General features: G+C 45.8%; 1 protein-coding gene across 1 annotated transcript in view; it reads left to right on the top strand.

Moving 5' to 3' along the window:
• Positions 1-260: 260 nt before the first annotated feature.
• LOC144510103 (tetraspanin-15) overlaps positions 261-23130 on the top strand; it is a 225789-nt gene continuing 202919 nt past the window's right edge. The window contains exon 1 of the mRNA XM_078239377.1: positions 261-412. Coding sequence (XP_078095503.1) covers positions 320-412 — 93 coding nt within the window. The 5' untranslated portion in view covers positions 261-319. The remainder of the gene's footprint in view (positions 413-23130) is intronic.

The raw sequence follows: 23130 nt of genomic DNA, 5'->3' as shown, positions 1-23130 counted from the left end.
TTGGGAGAAGGAGATGTTGAGATCTTGGAAACACCGTGCAACTGTGTGGCTACACTGGTTTAAACAATAAGCACTCGTATAAGTGGCACGCAATTCCTGTTTGAGACGAAAGTAGATCTAAAAGTACAGAAACGGGGACTGAGTGGAGTTGCAATACTGGAGCTGGGGAAACTTACAACTCACTCTCCAAACAATGAAGCTTTTGTACCTGCTTTCACTTTCACTTTCGAGACGGAAGTTGCTCGGAGTGTGTGTGTGTGTATGCTATATTTTGTTTCAGATCTCAGGTTAGGGAGTCAGTAGCTGGACTGGCTCCAGGATGTGTGGACCCCCCAGCCAACGCCGCAGGCACATCCATCTCGGGTACCTGGTGCTGAAACTGACACTCGGGGTGTTCGCTACACTCTTCTGGGTAAGTGGCTGAGTTCGATAAAGGTGGCTCACTCACTGAAGGTAACTTCGCTGTGCTCCCTCTCCACAGCAAGAGCTTCGTATGCGAAAAATGTGTGTCCCTTCGGCAGAGAGGGCAACTGTTTTGCTTCAGTCCTGACTTTGAGTTCTGGGATCTTTGCTCAATTTCTCACGAAAGGGAAGGCTCCAGCGTTCTCAAGTGGGATTTCTTTCTTTGCCGACGTGATTTGAGCTCCAATGTCTAATCTATTTCGGTCTTCTTTCAGAAAAGAAATATAATCCTGACACGCCTGCCAGTTTTAAAAACAAAAATACAATGAAAATGTTTTTAGAGTGGTTTGATGGACTGTCAATGTTGCAATAATGAAATTTATGATTTACAGGAAGGGATAAAGTTTTACAGCACAGGGTCCATTCATTCAGTGTTTCTCTCTGTGTCTAACTCCATTCCGCATTCACTAATCTACAACTGTTAATATTCCTGTTATTTCACCAACTAACTGTTGATTGAAATAAAGCTGTTTCTATTTGTAAGCATAAGACATGTCTTTAGAACTAAAGCTCAAAGTTTATTCATGAGCATCACAAGTAGGCTTACATTAACACTGCAATGAAGTTACTGTGAAAATCCCCTAGTCGCCACACTCTGGCACCTGTTCGGGTACACTGAGGGAGAATTTAGCATGGCCAATGCACCTAACCAGCACGTCTTTTGGACTGTTGGAGGAAACCGGAGCAGCCGGAGGAAACCCACGCAGACACGGGAAGAACATGCAGATTCCACCCAGACAGTGACCCAAGCTGGGAATTGAAACCAGGTCCCTGGCGTTGTGAGGCAGCAGTGCTAACCGCTGTGAGGCAGCAGTGCTAACCACTGTGCCACCGTGAAAGTCAGTTGGCCTTTGTCTCTCTAAGCTGAAAGTAATGCCACTGCCCTGTTCTCTCCCTAGTGTCCTGAATCCGCCTCTGTTTCGACTGTGCTCTACCACAACCACTCCCTGTGTCAAACCACTACCGACTCCAACAACCCACGAGAAAGAAATCATTCTGCAAACATCCTTCTACGCTCTTTGTGACAATTGTAAATTGGTGTCCTGTTGTCACTGACTGTCCAACCAAAGGGAAAAGTCTTTCTCCTGATCACGCCATCAAAACCCTTCAGAATTTTAAAAAGCTCCAGTGTACCCAAAGGGCTGAGATTGAGAGGTCTGAAATTGTTTCCTAACTTCACTCCCGAATGATCTGGCTCTGATTGGAATATTCATGTATAGCAGAAGGACCTGGAATGATTAGTTAGTCCACTGCACAAATGGTGGAAAATAAATTCCGCCATTGGTCCCATTCAGGAGGAAACATAGAATTATTGAGGATTCTCACAGAGAAAAGGGGGGATCTGTAATCTAGCACTTTGCAACTCCTCATCTCAGGGAATCTTCCAATTCCCTAAATATTTGTGTTTGCAAGACCTAATTGCAAAGTATGCAAATGCGGTAAACAGAGAAGAGGATAATAACAGACTTCAGGAAGACTGGTGAAATGACCAAGCTGGGCGGCACAGTAGCACAGTGGTTAACACTGCTGCTTCACAGCTCCAGGGACCTGGGTTCAATTCCCGGCTTGGGTCACTGTCTGTGTGGAGTTTGCACATTCTCCTCGTGTCTGCGTGGGTTTCCTCCGGGTGCTCCGGTTTCCTCCCACAGTCCAAAGATGTGCGGGTTAGGTTGATTGGCCATGCTAAAATTGCCCTTAGTGTCCCGGGATGTGTAGGTTAGAGGGATTAGTGGGTAAATATGTAGGGATATGGGGATAGGGCCTGGGTGGGATTGTGGTTGGTGCAGACTCATAAATCTTCATAAATACTAGTTATGCCTTAGAATAGACAGAGTGTGTTCAAATTTGAGTACCACCTTTTAAGAGGGATATTGAGGTGCTTGAGAGGGTACAGAGGAGATTTACTAATTGTATCAGGGGTGAGGAACTTGAGTTATGTAGAAAGATTTCTCAACAGAGCAGAGAAGGTTAAGATATTTGATCAAGAAGTTCTAAATGATGGGTAACTTTGATGGAGTGGAGCTCCCAGCAATAAATAGGTAGAGCAAACAGATTTAAGATGATTTGCCTGAACATCTGAGGGTAACTGAGGAAATGCTTTTTACAGAATGATGTGTTGTAATTTGAGATGCACTGAAAGGGGAGGGAAAGCAGATTCAGTAGTAACATTAAAAAGAAAATTAGATAAATATGGAAAGGGAGAAATCGTAACAGGCAATGGGGAATAGAATTTATTGAAGAGTTCTATCAAAGAACCAGCATGATGGGTTTGAATGGCTTTCATCTGAGCGGCACGGTGGTACAATGGTTAGCACTGCTGCCTCACAGCACCAGGGACCTGGCCTTGGGTCACTGTCTGTGCAGTGTGCGCATTCTCCGTGTGTCCGCGTGGGTTTCCTCCGGGTGCTCCGGTTTCCTCCCACAGTTCAAAAGACAAGCTGTTTAGGTGCATTGGCCGTGTTAAATTCTCCCTCAGTGTACCTGAACAGGTGCTGGAATGTGGCGACCAGGGGATTTTCACAGTAACTTTATTGCAGTGTTCATGTAAGCCTACTTGTAACGCTAATAAACAAACTTGAAAACTTAAACAGACCCATTTTAATGTCTCATCCAAAAGACAGTGCCTGCAGCAGTATCCTCAGGACTGCACAAAATTGTTAGCCTATGTTTTGAGCTCAAGTCTCAGGGGTGAGAATCCCTGACCTTATACCTCAGAAGTGAACGTGTTAACCTTTGGGCTATGGTTGGCCTGCCTTCCTCTGAACACATTCATCTTCTGAAAACTGTCTCACTGGAATTGCTCCCTGTATAAATCCCTGCAGATCTCCAGGGAGGAAGTCAAAAATGTAATTAAAAATCTAATTATTCCCTTGCCACCATTCACTGGTTAAAGAGAGAAGAGTAAATAGAAAGCAGGATGAAACAGCGCTTCCCCTGAAGCTGCCAAGAAGAAGTTGGCATGATGAATGGCTGTGATTGCCTGCTCTTGCTGCCTATTCCCTCAATGTTTTACAGAGCTTGTGCTAAAAAGGAACAGAGGATTTATATGATCCTAACCTGTGTCGTTCAATGTGCTTGCACGTGGCTTTATATGTTTGTATGTGTGTGTGCAAGTTTGAGTATTTGTTTGTGTGTATGTGTCTGAGTATACATGAGTGTGTATGTATTTGCACACATTTGTGTGTGTGTACAAAGGTATAAAAGTCTGTGAGAATGCACACATACATGTGAGAGTGTGTGCAAGTCAGTGAGTGTGTGTGTGTGAGTCCTCGGGTGGGATTTTGCGGCTTCGCTCATCCCGAAACCGTAAAATCCTGCCAAAGGTTAACAGACCTTTCCATGGTCCACCAGCTCTGATTCCCGTGGCTGACGGGGCAGCAAAATTCTGGCCTTTGAGTGTGTGTGAAGACCAGTGTCTAAGAGAGAGAGTTTGCGGTCACAAACTCTGTCTCTGTAGTGTCAGGATTCGTGGTGCTTTGGTATCATACCGGTATGTGCAGGAACCTCTGGTGAGGGGGCTTACACCTGTGCTGGCAGTATCTGCTGGAAGTATGCAGAATAGTGAAGTTGTGGCATCAGTCAACAGGTTACACTGAGAGCTGTCATTTTGGAGCTCAACACTCCAGCTAACACTGCCTGTGTTCAGAAAGAGGGGGCATTCCCCCAACAGAATTAACTAAATGAATCATTTATTACTTTTAGATTGGTTGCTGAGTTCTATTGTCTCTGGCGATGGACGTGGAAGTATTTAGCGGTTTCCAGAGCAGTGTAAAGTTTCTAAAGTCTACAAGGGAAAGTGGTGTGGCAAAGGCTGAAGAATTGGTCCTGACTTATAGGATTCTGCACAAACCCAAAACATGGGTGTAAGCATTTGCAGTCCTCTCAGAATATAGCATGACAGGTAGCATATACAGAGGCAATAGAGGGCAAGACATGATGCTGGAGGACAATAGGCTGAAGGAGCAATACCTCCCTGAGGATCGGGATCACGATGACTGTCTGCACTGAAATCTGCTACCTGCTGTAGTCCTAACAGCAGCTGCACAACAGATTGATGATATCATTGCCAGTGGCTATGAACGTGACAATGATTATTTCAGTATCTGGTTCCTTCCAGACTGCAATAGGTAATATTTGCAACATTTCCCATTTTACAATCCAGTATTGCAGAAAAGAGGTCACTCAGACTCTATAAAGAGACTTAATTCAGAAGATGAACCTGCTGACCTTGATAGCTCTCATTAAGTTATCGAAACTCCTTGCAGCACTGCATAAAACCGTAACATTGAGCACATCAGATATCTGCTCCCATTACCTTTGCATGGTTTTATAAAAAGTCCCATTAAAATGAATTGCCCACCATAGCTTCTGAATAGCGGGTTGACAGAACAGGTCTGTTTGGCAGGCCTGTGCTCCACATTGAATTGGGACCTCTCTCCTCCTGTCCACCTCCTCCACTGAGACGTCCTGATCAGCAACAGGGTACCTTGAAGCCTTCTCTCTGCCCTGTTGTGCCATCATTCAGTGTTCCTCTTTTTCACGCTCGCTGCATCGAGCTCCAGCACTTCTTCCACTTTAAGAGAGTGTGCAGGCTGGCTTCAACCGCTCCACTGGTGTCATACAAACCTGGGCTACCCAGCTGAGACATGCAGCCACATGTCTGCAAGCAGTTATCGTGCAAATTACCAGTTTGCCCGCAGTGGAAAACAAGCACAGTTTAATTATGCACTGCTATATCCAGCTCTGATCATGCAGCCTAGGAACACAAATGAGAGCCTGTGCATGTCTTGAAATCTTTACACTTCATTCTTATTATCTTCTTGCGTCCGTTTTCCATTCTTTTGTGCTTTGGTTTGTGTTCAGGGAACACACTGCCTGATAGCGACTCAACAGCTCTGGACCTCTTCCCACACCATGTCACACGCAATTGGTATGATGGCTGGTTGTGGGATCCACAGAAACAGTGTTTAGTAAACAGAGCAGAAAGGTTCCCGCTGCTTCTCTTGCCGTGGCCTCAACCTCTGAGCAGGAGCAGCACAATGTAATTATACATTATAGTGGTAAAAAAAAAGTCTCCCTTAGGGATTGCTAGACATTCCATCCTCTCAGTCCAAGTAGGGAGTCTGCTGGATGCCACAGCACACGGTGCAGGTATAATTGTAATTGTAAGCAGTCAGAAAGAGACTATCTGGCGCAGTTATGTTTGTGAGTAGCTCCTGTGATATGAAGGATTGTCAACAGTGATGGATGGGCAGTTCTCATAAGTATAAAATTTGTGATCTCTGGGGGCTCAGTGGGACTGAGGAACCATTTTTCACATGAGCTGATGTTACTAAGTTTAAGTATTAGTGTAGGCTTGCATTAACACTGCAATGAAATGAAAATCCCCTAGTCACCACACTCCGGCGCCTTGTTGGGTACACTGAGAGAGAATTTAGCATGGCCAATGCACCTAACCAGCACGTCTTTTGGACTGTGGGAGGAAACCGGAGTACCCGGAGGAAACCCACGCAGACAACGTGCAGACTCTGCACAGGCAGCGACGCTAGCCAGGTATTGAAACTGTGTCCCAGGAGCTGCGAGGCAACAGTGCTAACCACTGCACAATGTAATTAATAGTATGCCGCCATACTATTGAGGTCTCCGCATACCTCCTCATAGCAATTGCTTCAAGTCTGTTCTGCTTACTGAGGCAGTGACAGACTGGAGTGTGGTTCCATAGAGATTGACTGATCTGTCACCTAAAGACCATTTTACTGCACCAGGCCTCAACCAGCCTTTACAGCAGCATCCATTAAAATCAGAACGCCCTGTGAAGAGGGACAGATGATGCTCTTAAGAGAAAATCAGTGTAAATGATCCCACTCTGTTTAATCACCAAGTTCCGATTCACATTTCCCGCATTGACGAAGGACTGTTAATGGATAGGAGTTCGATCTTGTAGAAGGACTTTATGCATCATTTCAGCTGCAGGCGACATATATCCTTATGATATTTGTAAATGAAGCACTGATTGAGATAAGCATTCCTTGGGTAGGACTGATAGGTTATGACAGCAGAGAGAAAGGTTATTATAACACGGCGAAATTGAGCGAATGTCAACAAAATGACATTGTGCACAAGCCCATCCCATGCTTGCCTGAGGTTCGATCTGTCCAACGATCGATCAATAGCCGGGACTCTGATCGATTTGAAAATCAAAAAAAAAGCAACCTTAATAGAGTGGACATGGAGAGGATGTTAGTAGGAAAAACTAGAACTAGAGGGCGCAATCTCAGGTTAAAGGGACGATCCTTTAAAAAAAGATGAGGAGGAATTTCTTCAGCCAGAGAGTGGTGAATCTGTGGAACTCTTTGCCGCAGAAGGCTGTGGAGGCCAGGTCGTTGAGTGTCTTTAAGACAGAGACAGATAGGTTCCTGATTAATAAGGGGATCAGGGGTTATGGGGAAAAGGCAGGAGAATGAGGATGAGAAAAATATCAGCCATGATTGAATGGCGGAGCAGACTCGATGGGCCGAGTGGCCTAATTCTGCTCCTATGTCTTATGACCTAAAACAAGCAAGGATCATCAAAATCAATTGTGGAAACCTCACTGCTGGCCTGGTTCAGCTCAATTAACTGAACCGAGACCACAGATGCCACAGGAAGGGTTTAATTTATATTCAGAAGTGCACAGAAGTTACAAGATGGAATTTTAGCAGAGCACTGTTCATTTTTTAATGGTTCCCAGGCCTAGCACACGTACTCCAAGGTCATGTCGCTTTACATATTAAAATCACTTCTCCCCCTTTCCATTCTCCTCCTTTTCCCACTGACGGACTGGAGCAGATGAATGCTCTTCACTGTCCCAAACACTCTGAGGGATTTGGATTTATATATCAGGCTATTTCCTGCACACTTCTGAGGGAAAGCATTGTTGCAAAGACATGGCTCTCGTGAGGATTTGTTTCACTTTCAGAGCAAGGGCATTAAAGCTCAATAAGGACAATTACTTTTCAGAGACAGAGGTGGCCTGCCAACTAGACAGGCTCTGTCAACCTCCTACTCAGAAGCTATGGGGGGAAATTAATTTTAATGGGACTCTTTATATAGTGGCCATTTCTTTGGCCCACTAAGGTGACAGATCTCCATGACAAATGGAATGATTTGTTGGATTATGGATAGTTAAGTGTTACTAAGGAATAGATCAAGTATGAAATGTAAAAGAGACGCAGGGTGAAATGATCTCTATTCGGAATCTGCAGTTACTCAAACGTGACTTCCCTGCAGCCGGCTGCTAGTACAGTGGGGATTAGTTAAAGATTGAGATTGGGGGATTTTGTCGAGAATTGGTTGGAAAATTCACAGGGTGGACCCAGGAGACAATGACATCAAGAGGTTGCAGGGCTCTGAGATACAAGGCTGTGTACTCATCCCCTTACTATACTCCTTGTACACTTATCACTGTCTGGCCAAATTCTGCTCCAACTCCATTTTCAAGTTTGCTGATGACACCAAAGTGGGTCATATCTCAAACAATGACAAGACAGAGTACAGGAATGAGAGAGAGAATCTGGTGAACTGGTGCGGCAACAATAATCTCTCCCTCAATGTCAGTAAAACGAAGGAGATTGTCATTGACTTCAGGTAGCACAGTGGAGGGCATGCCCCTGTCTACATCAAGGGGGATGAAGTAGAAATGGTCACGAGTTTCAAGCTTTTAAGTGTCCTGATCACCAACTGTCCTGATCCCTCCATGCAAACTCTATAGTTAAGAAAACCCACCAACGCCTCTACTTTCTCAGGAGACTACGGAAATTTGGCATGTCCACTACAACTCTCACCCACTTTTACAGATGCACCATAGAAAGCATTCTTTTCCGGTTGTATCACAGCTTGATATGGCTCCTGCTTTGTCCAAGACCACAAGAAACTATCAAGGGTTGTGAATGAAGCCCAATCCATCACTCAAACCGGTCTCCCATCCATTGACACTGCCCAAATTTCCTGCTGCCTCGGAGAAGCATCCAGCATAATCAAGAACCCCATGTACCCCGGGACATACTCTCTTCCACCTTCTTCCATCGAGAAAAAGATACAAAAGTCTGAGGACACATACCAACGGATTCAAAAACAGCTTCTTCCCTGCTGCCATCAGACTTTTGATTGGACCTACCTTGCATTGAGTTGATCTTTCTCTACACCCTAGCTATGACTACATTCTGCACTCTCTCCTTTCCTTCCCTATGTACGGTATGCTTTGTCTGTTCAGCGCGCAAGAAACAATACTTTTCACTGTTTACTAATACATGTGACAATAATAAATCAATCAAATCAAAAACTATATTCTTCACACTCTCCTTCCCTTCTCCCCTATGTACTCTATGAAACGTATCTTTTTTTTGTATAGCGTGCAAGAAACATTACTTTGCACCGTATCCCAATATATGTGACAACAATAAATCAAATAAAAAAGGAACAGAGGGATCTGGGTGCTTCAGTGTGGGAATCACAAAAGGTTAGTATGCAGGTACAGCAACTAATTAGGAAAGCGAATAGAATATTCCCGATTGTTGTGAGAGAATTAATTACTAAAGAAGGGATGTTGTACTTCATTGGTACAGGGCATTGTGAGACCACATCTGAAGTATCGTGTAAAGTATTGGCTTCCTGATTTAAGGAAAGATATAAATGCATTCGAAGCAGTTCAGAGAAGGTTTACTAGACTAATACCAGGAATGGGTGGGTTGTCATATGAGGAAAGGTTGGAGAGGTTGGCCAGAATTTTACCGACATTCCGGGTCGGGTGAGACTCGCAGAACGGCATTCTCCATTGGTCTGGGGCGGGATCTTACGAGCCTCGGGCGGGCGAGACGGTAAAATTCCAGTAGTTGGGTTTGTATCCACAAAAGCTTCGAAGAGTAAGAGGCGACTTGATCAAAACCTTTAAGATCCTGAGGGGTATTAGCAGGGTGGTTGTGGATAGCATGTTTCCTCTTGTCGAAGAATCCAAAAATAGGGGTCATAATTTAAAAATAAGAGATCACTCATTAAAGACAGAGCTGGGAGAATTTTTTTAAATCTCAGATGCTGGAGAGTTTCTGGAACTCCCTTCCTCAAAAATAAGTGGAAGCAAAGTCCTTAAATAGATTTACGGCAGAGTTAGATAGATTCTTGATGAACAAGGGGTGAAAGGTTATCGGGGGGGGGCAGGAATGTGGGAGTTGAGGTTATAGTCATGATCTTAATGCATGGTGGGACAGGCTCTAGGGGCCGAGTGGCCTACCTCTGTTGCTAATTCATATGCTCATATGTTCCTTACTTACATCCCAGACTTCAAGAACAAAGAACAGTACAGCACAGGAACAGGCCCTTCGGCCCTCCAGGCCTGCGCCGATCACATTTACCAATCTAAACTAACTACTTATATCCCTCTATTCCTGGTTTGTTCATATGTCTATCAAGATAAGTCTTAAATGTGGCTAACGTAACTGCCTCAACCACCTCACTTGGCGTGCATTCCAGGCCCCCACCACCCTCAGTGTAAAAAAAACTTCCCCGCACATCTCCACTTACCTTGAACTTGTGCCCCCTTGTAATTGTCATTTCTGCCCTGGGAAAAAGCTTCCAACTGTTCACCCTATCTACACCTCTCATAATTTTATAAACTTCTATCAGGTCGCCCCCTCAGCCTCCGTCTTTCCAGGGAGAACAATCCCAGTTTATTCAATCTCTCCTCATAGCTAATACCCTCCATACCAGGCAACATCCTGGTAAACCTTTTCTGTACTCTCCCCAAAGCTTCCACATCCTTCTGGTAGTGTGGCGACCAGAATTGGACACATTATTCCAAATGTGGCCAAACCAACGTTTTATACAACTGTAACATAATTTGCCAACTTTTATACTCGATGCCCCATCCAATGAAGACAAGGATGCCATCTGCTTTCTTCACCACCTTTCCCACCTGTGCTGCCACTTTTAAGGATCTGTGGCCCTGTACTCCCAGATCTCTCTGTGTGTCTATGCTCCTGATAGTTCTGCCATTTATTTTATAGCTCCCACCGGAATTGGATCTACCAAAATGCATCACCTCGCATTTGTCCAGATTAAATTCCATCTGCCATTTCTCCGCCCAATTTTCCAACCTACCTATATCCTGCTGTGTTGTAGCTGCTTGCTGGCTCCATAGCATTTAACTGCCAGCTGGTCTTATCAACTCTGAGAGTGAAGTGCAATGTGTCAGTAAGGAAACAACCTATAAAAGCAAATCTGAAGTTGTAAAGTGTCAGCCATAACTCACTGATAGCACCTCACCTCTACCAACTGAGAACTCATAGTCAAGTCTCTGGAGGGGGAAGGCTCGAGAGACTTGGATATGAAATCTAGACTGGCACCCATGAGGATAGCAAGTGAGCAATTATTTACTGCTGACGTTTCAGTGCAGAGGCAGTGCTGCACTGTCGGGAGTGCCAGATTTCAGAAGGGGTGGGGAGGCGGGAGGAGGGGGGGGGGGGGGGGTGGGGGGGCGCCGGGGGGGGGGGGGGGGGGTTCCATCTGCTTTTCAGGTGGATAAAAAAAGATCCATCAGTGCTCATGGGAAAAAAAGTGAGAAACTTCACCCTCATGAGTTGCAAATGTTTGTCCCTCAACTGACATCACTAAAGGTTATCTGATCATGATCGCATTGCTGTGTACAATTTGGCTTTTACGACATTATAACTTCATTACAACTGCACTTCATTCATGGTAATGGCAAGAGACTTTTCCCAGGTTGTGGAAGGTGCTATATAAAGGCAAACTTTTTTATTTCTATGAAGTGTGATTTGCCCTTTCAATGATGCTTTCACTGTGCTGTAGCTGTTCAATGACTAGAGATTGGGCTGATATGAGAAATCTAACTACGTTAAGAAGAAGGGCAGCACAGTGGCACAGTGGTTAGCACTGCTGCCTCACAGTGCCAGGGACCCGGGTTCAATTCCCAGGTTGGGTCACTGTCTGTGTGGAGTCTGCACGTTCTCCTCGTGTCTGCGTGGGTTTCCTCCGTGTGCTCCGGTTTCCTCCCGCACTCCAAAGATGTGCAGGTTAGGTGGATTGGCCATGTGAAATTGACCCTGGTTTCGGGGGTATTAGCAGGGTAAATATGTGGGGTTACAGAGATAGGGTGGGATTGCTGTCGGTGCAGGTTTGTTGGGCCAAATGGCCTCCTTCTTTACTGTCAGGAGTCTGTGATTCTATGAAATATTGCACAGTTGATTCCTTAACAAAAATGTTGAATAGTTTCACATTTGCGCCAATGCAGTTTTTAGTGCCTCTTTTATTGTCAACATGCAATGACAGTCAAACTGAACCCAACTGAAATGCAAGTTCTGTTCAAAGCCTATTAAAAGCATCATCTTCCCGTTGGCTGCTGGGCTAAGGAGTGGGGTTAAGGAGTCTGAATGATGGTCACTGCCATTGTGTTTCCAAGGACACGCACGGTCTGTTGTTCCAACATCAGCACCGACTGCAGGACCGGCAACACCATCCTACCGGAACATCACAATAATTATTGGGAGATCTGATTCCATTCACTGCCTCTAATGTTGAACATGATGTGGAGATGCTGGCGTTGGGCTGGGGTGAACACAGGAAGAAGTCTCACAACACCAGGTTAAAGTCCAACAGGTTTATTTGGTAGCAAATGCCATAAGCTTTCGGAGCGCTGCTCCTTCGTCAGATGGAGTGGAAATGTGCTCTCAAACAGTGCACAGCGACACAACATCAAGTTACAGAATACTGATTAGAATGCGAATCCCTAAAGCCAGCCAGGTCTTAAAGGTACAGACAATGTGTGTGGAGGGAGCATTAAGCACAGGTTAAAGGGATGTGTATTGTCTCCAGACAGAACAGCTAGTGAGATTCTGCAAGCCCAGGAGGCAAGCTGTGGGGGTTACTGATAGTGTGACATAAATCCAACATCCCGGTTTAGGCCGTCCTCATGTGTGCGGAACTTGGCTATCAGTTTCTGCTCAGCGACCCTGCGCTGTCGTGTGTCGTGAAGGCCGCCTTGGAGAACGCTTACCTGAAGATCCAAGGCTGAATGCCCGTGACTGCTGAAGTGCTTCCCCACAGGAAGAGAACAGTCTTACATAGAACATAGAACAGTACAGCACAGAACAGGCCCTTCGGCCCACGATGTTGTGCCGAGCTTTATCTGAAACCAAGATCAAGCTATCCCACTCCCTATCATCCTGATGTGCTCCATGTGCCTATCCAATAACCGCTTAAATGTTCCTAAAGTGTCTGACTCCACTATCACTGCAGGCAGTCCATTCCACACCCCAACCACTCTCTGCGTAAAGAACCTACCTCTGATACCCTTCCTATAACTCCCACCACGAACCCTAAAGTTATGCCCCCTTGTAATGGCTCCATCCACCCGAGGAAATAGTCTTTGAACGTTCACTCTATCTATCCCCTTCATCATTTTATAAACCACTATTAAGTCTCCCCTCAGCCTCCTCCGCTCCAGAGAGAACAGCCCTAGCTCCCTCAACCTTTCCTCATAAGACCTACCCTCCAAACCAGGCAGCATCCTGGTAAATCTCCTCTGCACTCTTTCCAGCGCTTCCACATCCTTCTTATAGTGAGGTGACCAGAACTGCACACAATATTCCAAATGTGGTCTCACCAAGATCCTGTACAGTTGCAGCATAACCCCACGGCTCTTAAACTCCAACCCCCTGTTAATAAAAGCTAACACATTATAGGCCTTCTTCACAGCTCTATCCACTTGAGTGGCAACCTTTAGAGATCTGTGGATATGGACCCCAAGATCTCTCTGTTCCTCCACAGTCTTCAGAACCCTACCTTTGACCCTGTAATCCACATTTAAATTAGTCTTGCCTGGTGATTGTCGAGCGGTGTTCATTCATCCGTTGTCGTAGTGTCTGCATGGTTTCCCCAATGTAACATGCCTCGGGACATCCTTTCCTGCAGCATATCAGGTAGACAATGTTGGCCGAGTTGCAAGAGTAGGTACCGTGTACCTGGTAGATGGTGTTCTCACGTGAGATAATGGCATCCGTGTCGATGATCCAGCACGTCTTGCAGAGGTTGCTGTGGCAGGGTTGTGTGGTGTCGTGTGGTGTCATCCGCTTCATCCTGGACCACAATATCTTCACCTTCAACAACCAGTTCTTCATCCAGTCACACGGAACAGCCATGGGGACCAAATTCGCACCTCAATATGCCAACATCTTCATGCACAGGTTCGAACAAGACTTCTTCACCGCACAGGACCTTCAACCGATGCTATACACTAGATACATCGATGATATTTTCTTCCTTTGAAGTCATGGTGAGCAATCACTGAAACAACTATATGATGACATCAACAAGTTCCATCCCACCATCAGACTCACCATGGACTACTCTCCGGAATCGGTAGCATTCTTGGACACACGCATCTCCATTAAGGACGGTCACCTCAGCACCCTCACTGTACCGCAAGCCCACGGATAACCTCATGATGCTCCACTTCTCCAGCTTCCACCCTAAACACGTTAAAGAAGCCATCCCCTACAGACAAGCCCTCCGAATACACAGGATCTGCTCGGATGAGGAGGATCACAACAGACACCTCCAGATGCTGAAAGATGCCCTCATAAGAACAGGATTTGGCGCTCGACTCATCGATCAACAGTTCCGACGCGCCACAGCGAAAAACCGCACCAACCTCCTCAGAAGACAAACACCGGACACAGTGGACAGAGTACCCTTCGTCGTCCAGTACTTCCCCGGAGCGGAGAAGCTATGGCATCTCCTCCGGAGCCTTCAACATGTCATTGATGAAGACGAACATCTCGCCAAGGCCATCCCCACACCCCCACTTCTTGCCTTCAAACAACCACGCAACCTCAAACAGACCATTGTCCGCAGCAAACTACCCAGCCTTCAGGAGAACAGTGACCACGACACCACACAACCCTGCCACAGCAACCTCTGCAAGACGTGCCGGATCATCGACACGGATACCATCATCTCACGTGAGAACACCATCTACCAGGTACACGGTACCTACTCTTGCAACTCGGCCAACATTGTCTACCTGATACGCTGCAGGAAAGCATGTCCCGAGGCATGGTATATTGGGGAAACCATGCAGACGCTACGACAACGGATGAATGAACACCGCTCGACAATCACCAGGCAAGACTGTTCTCTTCCTGTGGGGGAGAACTTCAGCAGTCACGGGCATTCAGCCTTGGATCTTCAGGTAAGCGTTCTCCAAGGCGGCCTTCACGACACACGACAGCGCAGAGTCGCTGAGCAGAAACTGATAGCCAAGTTCCGCACACATGAGAACGGCCTAAACTGGGATGTTGGATTTATGTCACACTATCAGTAACCCCCACAGCTTGCCTCCTGGGCTTGCAGAATCTCACTAGCTGTTCTGTCTGGAGACAATACACATCTCTTTAACCTGTGTTGAATGCTCCCTCCACACACATTGTCTGTACCTTTAAGACCTGGCTGGCTTTAGGGATTCGCATTCTAATCGGTATTCTGTAACTTGATGTTGTGTCGCTGTGCACTGTTTGAGAGCACATTTCCACTCCATCTGACGAAGGGGCAGCGCTCGGAAAGCTTATGGTATTTGCTACCAAATAAACCTGTTGGACTTTAACCTGGTGTTGTGAGACTTCTTCTAATGTTGAAGCCAGGTACAGCTGCGAGTTGTTCGTTTGATCAGTAAAAGTTCCGGTGATTGTTACTGGTGGTTAGCCATGGCCAGAGTTTGCCCATGTTGCTTCCATGTCTCCAGGGCAGGGAGGTTCCTGACGGCTGGACCTGAAGATGAGGGAATCCTGCAGCCTGTCTGCAAAGTGATATGCTGTACCACTCCAAAGCAAAAGGAAGCTGTAAGACCAACATTTTTAACAAAGGCAAATGATTGGATACTGTTGGGGGGGGGTGGCCTATCAGGGGATATCGGCAGCAGCAGCCAGAGCAGTGGCATCATGGCTGGCTCTGTTGTTAAGCAGGGAGGGATGAAAAGCACTAGAGCAATATTTAGAGGGGGCTCTATAGTTAGGGGTGCAAATAGGCGCTTCTGTGGATGTGAAAGAGACTCCAGGATGGTCTGTTGCCTCCCTGGTGCCAGGGTCCGGATGTCTCTGAACAGGCAGAAAGCATTCTGAAGGGAGAGGGTGAACAGCCAGAGGTCGTGGTACATATTGGTACTAATGACATAGGTAGGAAGAGTGATGAGGTCCTGCAGCAGCAGTTTAGGGAGTTAGGTAGAAAGTTAAAAGACCTTTAGGGTTGTAATATCAGGATTACTCCCGGTGCCACGTGCCAGTGAGGCTAGGAATAGGAAGATAGTGCAGTTCAACACGTGGCTAAACAGCTGGTGTAGGAGGGAGGGTTTCAGGTATCTGGACCATTGGGGTCTCTCCTGGGGCAGGTGGGACCTGTACAAGAAGGCTGTGTTGCATCTAAAATGGAAAGGCATAAGTATTCTGGCTGGGAGGTTTGCTAGTGTCACACGGGAGGATTTAAACTAGTTTGGCAGGGGGGGTGGGAACCAAAGCAAAGGTGAATTATCCGAAGGGGAACCTAGGGCCAGTAAGACTCAGAGAAGGAACAGGCAGGATGTGGTTGCTAATGGTGGACTGCATTTGTTTCAATGTGAGAAGTGTAACAGGTAAGGCAGATGAACTTAGAGCTTAGATTAGTACTGGGAACTACGATGTTGTTGCTATTACACAGACTTGGTTAAGGGAAGGACAGCATCGGCAGCTTAACATTCCAGGATGTAGATGTTTCAGGCGGGATAGAGGGGGATGTAAAAGGGGTGGGGGAGTTGCACTACTGGTTCAGGAGAATGTCACAGCTGTACTGCGGGAGGACACCTCAGAGGGCTCATACAGTGAGGCAATATGGGTAGAGCTCAGGAATAGGAAGGGTGTAGTCACAATGTTGGGAGTTTACTATCGGCCACCCAACAGCCAGTGGGAGATAGAGGAACAGATATGTAGGCAAATTTTGGCAAGGTGTAAAAGCAACAGGATTGTTGTGGTGGGAGATTTTAACTTCCCCAATATTGACTGGGACTCACTCAGTGCTAGGGGTGTGGATGGGGCAGAGTTTGTAAGGAGCATCCAGGAGGGCTTCTTGAAACAATATGTAGATAGTCCAACTAGGGAAGGGGCCATACTGGACCTGGTATTGGGGAATGAACCCGACCAGGTGGTCAATGTTTCAGTAGGGGAGCAGTTTGGGAACAGTGACAACAATTCAGTAAGCTTTAAGGTACCGATGGATAAAGAAAGGTGTAGTCCTCAAGTGAAGGTGCTAAACTGGGGAAAGGCTAATTACAACAATATTAGGCTGGAACTGAAGAATGTAGATTGGGAGCAGATGTTTGAGGGCAAATCAACATCTGGCATGTGAGAGGCTTTCAAGTGTAAGTTGATAGGGATTCAGGACCGGCACATTCCTGTCAGGATGAAGGATAAGTATGGCAAGTTTTGGGAACCTTGGATAATGAGAGATATTGTGAGCCTAGTCAAAGAGAAAAAGGAAGCATTTGTCAAAGCTAGGAGGCTGGGAACACACAAAGTAAGTGTAGAATACAAGGAAAGTAGAAAGAAACTTAAGCAAAGAGTAAGGAGGGCTAAAAGGGGTCACAAAAAATCATTGGCCAGCAGGATTAAGGAAAATCCCAAGGCTTTTTGTACATATATAAAGAGCAAGAGGGTAGCCAGGGAGAGGTTTGGCCCACTCAAGGACAAGGGAGGGAATCTGTGTGTGGAGCCAGAGGAAATAGGTGAGGTATTAAATGAGTACTTTGCGTCAGTATTCACCAAAGAGAAGGACCTGGTGGATGATGAGTCTGGGAAAGGATGTGTAGATAGATTCAGTCATGTTGAGATCAAAAAGGAGGTGGTATTGGGGTTCTTGAGAAACATTAAGGTAGACAAGTCCCCAGGGCCTGATGGGATATACCCCAAAATACTGAGAGAGGCAAGGGAGGAAATTGCTGGGGCCTTGAGAGAAATCTTTGTATCCTCAGTGGCTACAGGGGAGGTCCCAGAAGATTGGAGAATAGCCAATGGTGTTCCTTTGTTTAAGAAAGGTAGCAAGAATAATCCAGGTAATTACAGGCCAGTGAGCCTTACATCAGTGGTAGGGAAATTATTGGAGAAGATTCTTCGAGACAGGATTTACTCCCAGTGGAAATAAGTGGACGTATTAGTGAGCGGCAACATGGTTTTGTGAAAGGGAGGTCATGTCTCACTAACTTGATCAAGTTTTCGAGGAAGTGACGAAGTTGATTGATGAGGGTAGGGCAGTGGATGTTATCTACATGGACTTCAGTAAGGTCCCTCATGGCAGACTGGTGCAGAAGGTGAAGTCGCATGGGATCAGCGGTGAGCTGGCAAAGTGGATACAGAACTGGCTCGGTTATGGAAGACAGAGGGTAGCAGTGGAACGGTGTGTTTGTGAGTCGACGCTGTGACAAGTGGCGTTCCTCAGGGATCAGTGCTGGGACCTTTGCTGTTTGTAATATATATGAATGATTTGGAGGAAAATTAGCTGGTTTGATTAGTAAGTTTGCGGACCACACAAAGGTTGGTGGATTTGTGGATAGCAATGAGGACCATCAGAGGATACAGCAGAATATAGATCGGTTGGAGGCTTGGGCAAAGAGATGACAAATGGAGTTTAATCCGCACAATGTGAGGTAATGCATTTTGGAAGGTCTAATACAGATAGGAAATATACAGTAAATGGCAGAACCCTTAAGAGTATGGGTAGGCAGAGGGATCTGGGTGTACAGGTACACAGGTCACTGAAAGTGGCAACGCAGGTGGAGAAGGTAGTCAAGAATGCATACGGCATGCTTGCCTTCATCGGCAGGAGCATTGAGTTTAAAAATTAGCAGGTCATATTGCAGCTTTAAAGAACCTTAGTTCGGCCACACTTGGAATATAGTGTTCAATTCTGGTCGCCACATTACCAGAAAGATGTGGAAGCTTTGGAGAGGGTACAGAAAAAAATTATCAGGATGTTGCCTGGTATAGAGGGCATTAGCTATGAGGAGAGGTTGCAGGAACTTGGTTTGTTCTCATTGGAACGACAGAGGTTGAGGGGGCAACCTGATAGAAGTCTACAAGATTATGAGGGGCATGGACAGAGTTGATAATCAGAAGCTTTTTCCCAAGGTGGAAGAGTTAATTACTAGGGGGCATAGTTTTAAGGTGCGAGGGGCAAGGTTTAAAGGAGATGTACGAGGCAAGTTTTTTACACAGAGGGTGGTGGGTACCTGGAACTCACTGCCGGGGAAGGTAGTGGAAGCAGATATGATGGTGAGTTTTAAGGGGCGTCTGGACAAATAGATGAATAGGATGGGCATAGAGGGATAAGGTCCCCGGAAGGGTAGGGGGTTTTAGTTCAGTCGGGCAGCATGGTCAGTGCCGGGTTGGAGGGCCGAAGGGCCTGTTCCTGTGCTGTAATTTTCTTTGTTCTTTGTTCTTTGATTAATTCCACAGTGAACGCATAGGCAAAAGGAGTGGAGTCAATCCCACAATAATAATTTGCAGAAACGTATCCTTTACTTTTTAGAAACCGTTTATGCATTTAACATTCATATTTCAATCAAAATGAATCTATACTACACATCTTTAATTTTTAATGTGTAAAGCCAATTTTCCATTAACTCCCCCGTTCCTTGAGGTACGATTTTAAATTGGAGAGTACATTCCACAGCCATTCACACATCGATGCACCTTCAAAAATGTTCCTACTGATCATGGATTATGCACTCAAAAAATGTCAGGTTTTCTTCCCGATTATCCCAAATTGCAAACCTCGGCATTGTTCTCAGAATTTCCAGATTTGCTGCCTGCACTGGAAATCCACAGAAAGCCAGTTCCATAATGCAATCGCTCGAGTCAATCGCCCCTTTCAATTCAAGACCAAAAAGCAAAAAAAAAACAGGTTATCAGTTCATCTTTCGGGACTATGTAGCTGGCAGCGCACTTTCAGAGGCTGAACTTAGAACCTCACAGCTTCTTTGTAAAATAAAGAGAGGGAAAATGCTGAAAACATTACTTCTCATGGCAATTTGACCTTCTGCTGTCAGCCTTGAACCTTTCTTTCTCCCTTAATAGCATGCAAAATGTCCAACCCAGGTATTCTCTAAGGAATCCTTTTCTAACAATAGTATGCTGCTAAAGGCCTGGGTGGAACGGTGGCACAGTGGTTAGCACTGCCGCCTCACAGCACCAGGGACTTGGGTGCAATTCCGGCCTTGGGTCATTGTCTGTATGGAGTTTACACGTTCTCCCCATGTCTATGTGGGTTTCCTCCCACAGGTTAGGTGGATTGGCCATGCTGAATTGCCCCTTAGTGTCCCAAGATGTGCAGGTTATGGACCATTTCACAAGGAAAAGATCAATACAGCTAAGTATTTAAGCATCAGTTATGGGAATAGGATGAATATTGATATTACCCAATACTATTCTGGGTAAAGCGAGATGTCTGCTTTGCCAGCCAAACATGAGGTGATTTGCTTTCCTCTGTTGCCATGACTCAACGTTTTGCCAGCAGGATGCTTGCTGTTTCTCATGACAACTTGAACCATAAACCTGACTCGCCTTTTGAACCCAAAGAACAAGGAAGTTGGAGAATCAATTATACCTCTCCCATTTCCTGAATGATCACAACTGCAGTTAGCGCCTATGTCAACAGATAATGGCCATCTGATTTGTTTGACAATCGCTCAAATTAAAATGTAGTTTCCTCTCTGGCATTGTGAGGGGACATTAGGGAAAAGAAGACTGGTTAATGGGTCTGTGTCTTCATTGTTCTGACCAAGCTGATGTAAACAACTCATGTGGCTTGTTGCTCCTCCACTCTGCTTCTTCCTGTTTCTCCATTGTCCGTATTGTTTTCTAATTTTAGCAGACCCTAACTGGAACACGGGGGCCCCGTTTCCGACTTGCATCAGTAAGTTAACTGGCCAGCCAGACTGAAAGCAGGTTCGGGCGCTGACTGTGGGCCAGAAGGGCATATTGCGCCCACTGTCAACCCCAGCGAGCGCACACGCCCAATGGGTGAAAAATACAGGCAGCGGAAAAGAAAAGTCTGCTTGTTTCACTTCTCCAGACTATCTCACCATCTTCTCTGTGTTTGAATGAAATGATGTGGAGATGCCAGCGTTGGACTGGGGTAAACACAGTAAGAGTTTTAACAACACCAGGTTAAAGTCCAATAGGTTTATTTGGTAGCAAATGCCATTAGCTTTTGGAGCGCTGCTCCTTCGTCAGATGGAGTAGATATCTGCTCTCAAACAGGGCATACAGCGACACAAAATCAAGTTACAGAATACTGATTAGAATGCGAATCTCTACAACCAACCAGGTCTTAAAGATACAGACAATGTGAGTGGAGGGAGCATTAAGCACGGGTTAAAGAGATGTGTATTGTCTCCGGACAGGACAGCCAGTGAGATTCTAGCTTGCCTCCTGGACTTGCAGAATCTCACTGGCTGTCCTGTCTGGAGACAATGCACATCTCTTTAACCTGTGCTTAATGCTCCCTCCACTCACATTGTCTGTATCTTTAAGAGCTGGTTGGTTGTAGAGATTTGCATTCTAATCAGTATTCTGTAACTTGATTTTGTGTCTCTGTATGCCCTGTTTGAGAGCAGATATCCACTCCATCTGACGAAGGAGCAGCGCTCCGAAAGCTAATGGCATTTGCTACCAAATAAACCTGTTGGTCTTTAACCTGGTGTTGTTAAAACTCTTACTTTGAATGAAATGCACAGCATCTCTAAGCATTTCTCTTGTCACTGATGACAACAGAGAACTATTCAGTCCCACAGGCCACCTCCAATATCTGTGAAGCCAAACCTTCTCCAACTCAGTCAGATTGGTCACACAGATTCTTCCTTTCTCGATGACACAGATCCTCTTGGCACAATCGAAACATTTGGTATGCGCCACAAGTCTCCTGCGGAGTTCCTTTCCCAAACTGACTTAGTGGTCAAATAGATGATTAGCTCAGGTTGAAATCGGAATGAGCATTTACCTTTAAAATGATGCATAGTGCTGGTCTTCATGAAGAAAACAGGTGATTTAGCTCATTGGTGTTGGGAGGAGATAGTTGTGTGCAAATTCACAGAATTACAGAATTGTTATGGTGCAGAAAAGGAGGCCTTTTGGCCCATCGTGTCTGCACTTTCTCTTCAAACGAGTATCATGCCTTGGTGCCATACCCCTACACATTATTTCTATTCAAGTAATCATCTAATACCCTCTTGAATGCCTCAATTGAATCTGCCTCCACCACACTTCCAGGCAGTGTATTCCAGACACCATCCACTTGCTGTGTGAAAAAGTTTTTTCCGCATGCCAATTTTCTGCTTTTGCAAATCTCTTTAAATCTGTGTCCTCTCGTTCCTGATCCTTTTACCAATGAGATTTCCTTATCTTCTCTCCCTATCTACTCTGTCCAACTCCTCATGAATCCAAACACGTCTACCAAATTGCCTCTTAGCCATCTTCTGTCCAAGGAGAACAGTCCCAACTTCTCCAATCTATCCTTCTGAGTGAAGTTTCCCATCCCTGGAACATGGAAGTTTGCTCCCATTGTTTTCCACATTACCATAGTGGCTATGCTTCCAAAGAGTTGACTTGATTATGATGAGTTTTGGAATTCCTGAAGTCATGGGAGGCAGGGTAGAAATTCCTCCTTTCTTGGTTCTACAGCATCAAGTCTCCGCTGGCGCTACAACACGGTGTAAACTGACACACACACTCATTATTAACTGGCACTATCACCCATAAACTGGCATTACTACTCAGTTAGAACTGGCACCGCCTGTCATTTCGCACAGGTGACACGGTGGCACAGTGGTTAGCACTGCTGCCTCACAGCGCCAGGGATCTGAGTTCGATTCCGGCTTGGGTCACTGGCTGTGCGGAGTCTGCACGTTCGCCCCGTGTCTGCATGGGCTTCCTCCAGGTGCTCCGATTTTCTCCCACAGTCCGAAAGACGTGCGGGTTAGGTGCATTGGCCATGCCAAATTCTCCCTCAGTGTACCCAAACAGGCATCGGAGTGTGGTGACTAGGGGATTTTCACAGATTATTGCAGTGTTAATGTAAACCTACTTGTGATACCAGTAAATAAACTTAAAACTTAAACTGGCACTATGACTCCAAGGAGGTTGGAGGCATTCTGGGGATTGTCTCAAGTTCATCGAATCATACAATCCCTTCAGTGCAGAAGGAGGCCATTCGACCCATCGAGTCTGCACCAACCACAATCTCACCCAGGACCTATCCCCATGTATTTATCCTAGCTAGTCCCCCTGACACTAAGGGGTAATTTAGCATAGCCAATCAACCTAACCCGCACATCTTTGGACTGTGGGAGGAAACTGGAGCACCCGGAGGAAACCCACGCAGACACGGAGAGAAGTGCAAACTCCACTCATAAAGTCACCTGAGGCGGGTATTGAATGTGGGGTCCCTGGCATTGTGAGGCAGTAGTGCTAACCACTGTGCCACCGTGCCGCCCTCCTAAATGTTTGTATCCATCCAGAGGAATGTATATGAGTTTGGTACTTAAATTAATTGCACGCGTTTACATGTTAAAAAACTGTGTTCTCATTTGTATTTGACAAGAAG

The sequence above is a fragment of the Mustelus asterias genome, chromosome 22 (assembly GCF_964213995.1).
Source record: "Mustelus asterias chromosome 22, sMusAst1.hap1.1, whole genome shotgun sequence".
Taxonomy (NCBI): Eukaryota; Metazoa; Chordata; class Chondrichthyes; order Carcharhiniformes; family Triakidae; genus Mustelus; species Mustelus asterias.
The sequence above is the reverse complement of the archived record's forward strand: the minus strand, read 5'-3'. Positions and strand labels throughout refer to the sequence as shown.